We start from the raw sequence: 4,852 nt of genomic DNA, 5'->3' as shown, positions 1-4,852 counted from the left end.
TTTTTGGAGGGGAACCTGGGAAAGGAGATATTGTATGATGTGTAAATAAAGAAAATATCTAATAAAAAAATAGTCACCCATTTCACATTTTAGGATGAAGAATATTTTATGTGTCCCATACTCACTCAGAATGTTCACATTACATAATTAATGAACTCTTTGTTTGATCTCTATTTTTCATAATCCACTCTGTATATAAATAGACTCTTTTGAACCTTGGTCTTCATTATATGCCCTCATTCTAAGATCTTTGATAAAGTCAATATGAATATTTATATTTACCCCTTTCCAACTAAGTAAAGTTATTGGGACATCATTAAGATAGCATTATATTACAAAGTTATATGTTTATATAGGCAAGAATATAAACTCTTATTAATTTAAAATTTCTCTTAGAAACTCAGAAGTGCAAGCTAAATCATATATTTGTTCTTCAGTATAGATCTGTTGTCTCACTTGAAGTTACATCATGTTAATGTTCAAAGCAGGCCCATATAGTATCTTGGAGTTCATTAGATTGTATCTCTGGGCCAAGAGGTAATGTGGTGTCTCCATTCATGTGCCCATTCAGAGCCTGTTTTCTGAGCCCCTGTCCATTCAGAGTGGGTCTGTGCAGTTCCTCAAAGACCTATGGGAGAAGACACAGGACACGGGAACCCACAGCTTTGAAGTCGCCATGACAGAGTCCACATTTCCACATCAGAAGGTAAATGCTTTTCTTCTCACACATATTATTTTAAACCAAGAGTCAATATTGCCCTTACGTGGTTTGTATTTTGTATTAACAGTTCAAGTTTCCTTTTTTCTCTCCCTTCACATATTATCAGAAAATACTTATTAATGAATCACTTTTGGAATTTGGTACATATCTGTAATCCTAGGCTCTGGAAGCCAGAGCAGAAAGATTCCAAGTTCAAAGCCAAGCTGGGAAATGTGGTGCAAACATGTGTCAACAGTAGGAGTAGAAGTAAGAGTAGTAATAAATAATTTGACTATGGTATCATACTGAAGTCAACATAGAGTGGCACTGGTAGATAAGACAACTATCCTTTAGGCACACAAACTGATAAAATATAGTTCTCTCAGACCACATAATCCACAAGCATGGTAATGGAGTCAATACATTCCACACAGAGGCTGGAGAGATGGCTCAGTGGTTAAGAACACTAGCTGCTCTTCCAGAGGACTTGGGTTAATAATTCCTCATAATTCTAACTCCACTCCTAGAGGATCTGATGCCCTCATCTGGCCTCTTTGGGCATCAGGCTCAAAAATGGTACACAGGAATGCCTATATATAGGCACTAACATGTACACATTAAATAAATAAGTAATATTTTATAGAAACTCAAAAGTTTTAAAAGAGCAGCAGGAAGCCTGGCTCTGGCTTCTTTGATGTTTTTCCCTTCCTCCTTTCACAGTCCCTCTTTCCTGTCTTCCCCAGTCTCACTACGCAAGAAAGTAAAGATGAATTGGGTGTCAGAGAAGTGTAGTCAGGGTGACAAGGCTCTATAGAGGCAGAAAAGTATAATCTGAGGCCCAAGAAGCAGTAGCCCCCCACCCCATAACCCCCAACCCCCAGCACCCATAGTAGTTTGAGACTTCCTCATCAGGCAGCTGCAGCAGAAAAAGACCAAAGGGCAGAAGAGACCTGGCCTCTGGACACAGGGAAAGTATGGTACAGGGACTCTAGTGAGCTCAGAGTTTCCTGTGAGAAAATCCATGGGCTGTGTGAACCAGGGAATGATTACTGAAACCCTGACCAAAGACAGAAACCAGCTTTGAAAGGCTGGACTACCTTGGGGTTAACGATGGTAGTATGACGTCTTCAAATTTCTGAATGTCATTAACCCTATTTAATATGATATGTGATAGAATAGAGAAGTGGAGCATTAAGGCATTAAGTCATGGGGCAAACTCCTTACAAATGCCATCAAGGGCTTTGTAAAGGTGATAGGTTTTGTATTAAATAAGTGGCGTTTATGTCACTTATTGATATTCTATATATTTTTACAAAATTCTTCTCTGCCTTCTGCCATGGACAGAGAAGGCAGAGTTCAGTGTGTATTGGAAGCAGAGACCAAGCTCTTACCATATAACACAGTTTCTAGTGCCTTGCCTGGTCTTAGATATCCTAGCTTATGGGAATATAAGAAACAAATTCTGCAAATGTCTCAGCCTCAGGTATTTTGTCGCTATTAGGAAATTAAGTAGGAAGAGTCCATGTTTGTGTATTTTGGTGGTTAAAATTTTAGTGTGGTCCTCACAAAGAAAAGTATGACTGGAGATATGGATTTTGGAGTAGACTGGGCCATTCAAGGCACAATGCAGATAACAAATACAGATGGCTACAGAAAGCTCCTCTGACCATTGCCAGCTTTCTGAAACAAGCCATATCTGTATGCCAAGTGGGAAATCCAGAGGTTCTGATATATATGATCATGGCCTCTGACCCCATTTAACTGATTTTTCTCATAAAAATTATACCTTTTGTGGGATATAATGGGATGTTTAAATACATATATATCTTGTATAATATTCAAATCAGGATAAATATCTCAATCTCAAACATTTAGCATTTCTTTGTGAAAAAAATTTAAACCTTGTTACTATAGCTCTTTGAAGTATATATACTTTGTCACTATAGTCACTGGACTGTATGTATAGTCAACAGAACCCTATGTCTGTCTCTTGTCAAGCTCTAACTTTGTACCATCTGACCAACAATTATCCTTCTCTCTCTCCACCTGTTTTGCTTTTGAGAAAAGAAAATAAGCATGTCAATATTAAGTAAACTCAAAGTACAAGCAAGGGCTTAGATGTCCTGTTGGGTTAGGGCTCTCAATCTGCAAGTAGGCCTGTTTTCAAATTCAATGCACACACCTCTTTTTAAAGACATGGCTACAAGTGCCTGTAACGCCAGCACTTTAACCTGGTGGGGCAGAGACGGGAAGCAGCTCCTAAGAGCTTGCAGGCCAGCCTAGCCTAGTGGAAACAGTGAGCTTTTGATTGAATTGGGGAGCCTGTCTCAGGGGAATGAGATAAAAATATCAATATCTTCCTCTGTACTCTACTTATGTGTGTGCACTAGCACGTACACACACACACACACACACACACACGAGCACACACACACGTGCACAACAAAGAAGTACAAACAAATGGGAAGTTAATCAAAACCTGTTACATTATGAAAATGCCTCTTATGTGAAGAATAAGAACAGGATGAGATACGTAACTATTAAGAATTTTTACTCATGAGTCTATAGACAACAGAGAACTATTCAACTTCCGTTTCACCAGTCTTTGGCTTTGGTTTAAGAATTTAACACTTGGTATTGAAAGAAAAAGGAAATCCCGAAATCACATCCACAGGAAGTGAATGGAATTCTTTGCACATTTTACTGAATTTTTTAGCTGTTACATTATACTTAAAGACAATGCATAAAAAAAATCTTATGAAATTTTTAATCATTAGCGATTTCAGCTGGAGACAAGAAGAAAATTAAAACTTGGCACCTACTTCGATATCTAAGAGATTAAATAAATAACTTGGCAACCAGTTTTGTACTTGCTATTACTGTTATTCATATTCCTACTTCGTGCCAATAAATATTCCTCTAGGGGAAAGGTAACTAACTGTAAGCCAATTTTTGAAAATGTTCTAAGTTTTGTAATTTGGTTTATTCATGAGAACAGAAAAATGTTGGTATCTGGGATGTGCACAGTGTGACAAAGAAATCTGTTCCCAACTTTCTCAATCATAATTGCTTGCTACCATCTTTTATGAAGAGTTCTCCATATAAACTCAAAATAGTAAACTCCATATATTAAACTCAAAATAGCTGAGACTTGTTCAGTAACTCCTTTATTTACACATATACCACATGCACACAGTACACACATGTATACACATGCACGTACACACACACACACACACACACACAGTGATATGGAAGTGATAGCATTTGTATCTCTGCTTATGAACCTGGACTTCAATGTAGAGCATTCAGGCTCTCAGGAGAAGCGTGTTCTCCATAGAAGACACAGCTGATTAAATACTTGAGAACCTAAAATGGGACTGTAGTATTTTAAGATAGAAACTTGGAATTTTAGAACCGAGGTCTGTCACTAAGATTCATTAAATTAAAGACCATGTATGATAAAGTACACATTATCCTCACCAGGAGCCTGAGAATACAGCACATATCTAAAGGTAGAGATTTCCTCAAATTTACTATTTTATTTCTATGGTCATACAGAATTTGGTCCAAAAAAATGGGTGTTCATTGAGTAAACAAACACTGTCTGGTTCACATGTTAAAACTGGAGGCAAGGAGACCTGTTGAAAGTCAGTGTCAGAGCTGGGGCTAGACTGCACGCCATGGTGATGTCAGGGCTATCTGGCTCTTCTCTCATCTGGGCAAGACAGCATCAAGTCCCCCAGCATCTTGACAAGAGGCTTGGCTTTGAGACATTTTTGCTCCAGTTTTAGACTTTAAAAGTCAGAGTGTGAGTATCTTCATTTTTGTCTTCTACCATAGTGACTAAAACAAATACTAATCCTGGGTTGATAGAAGGTAGAAAGAGCCTGGAATTGTGAACTTCCATGTGGAGGACTGAGCTCTGATAAGACAGCTGATCCTATCACTCCTGCTGCATGAGAAACACCCAGCCATTTGTTCTGCTGAAAACTGAAGTTTCCTGTTGGTTAGAGCAGCATACCTTACCTTTTTCCCTGCACATACCTGAATAGTATGACTGGGTTCAAAACTTGCCTTTGCCAATCATTGGGGCCTTTGTTTCTATGTCTCAGCCCCTCCCTCTCTCTCTCTCTCTCTCTCTCTCTCTCT

General features: G+C 38.4%; 1 protein-coding gene across 3 annotated transcripts in view; it reads left to right on the top strand.

Annotated features, from left to right (window-relative positions):
* The window catches only part of Veph1 (ventricular zone expressed PH domain containing 1), a 214,789-nt gene that overhangs the window by 150,060 nt on the left and 59,877 nt on the right, over positions 1-4,852 (top strand). For all 3 annotated transcript variants that reach the window (XM_031374039.1, XM_031374040.1, XM_031374041.1), the window contains exon 11: positions 572-706. In XM_031374039.1, the coding sequence (XP_031229899.1) occupies positions 572-706 (135 nt within the window). The remainder of the gene's footprint in view (positions 1-571; positions 707-4,852) is intronic.

Source organism: Mastomys coucha, unplaced genomic scaffold, assembly GCF_008632895.1.
Source record: "Mastomys coucha isolate ucsf_1 unplaced genomic scaffold, UCSF_Mcou_1 pScaffold16, whole genome shotgun sequence".
NCBI lineage: Eukaryota > Metazoa > Chordata > Mammalia > Rodentia > Muridae > Mastomys > Mastomys coucha.
This window is presented reverse-complemented; position numbering and strand designations above follow the sequence as displayed.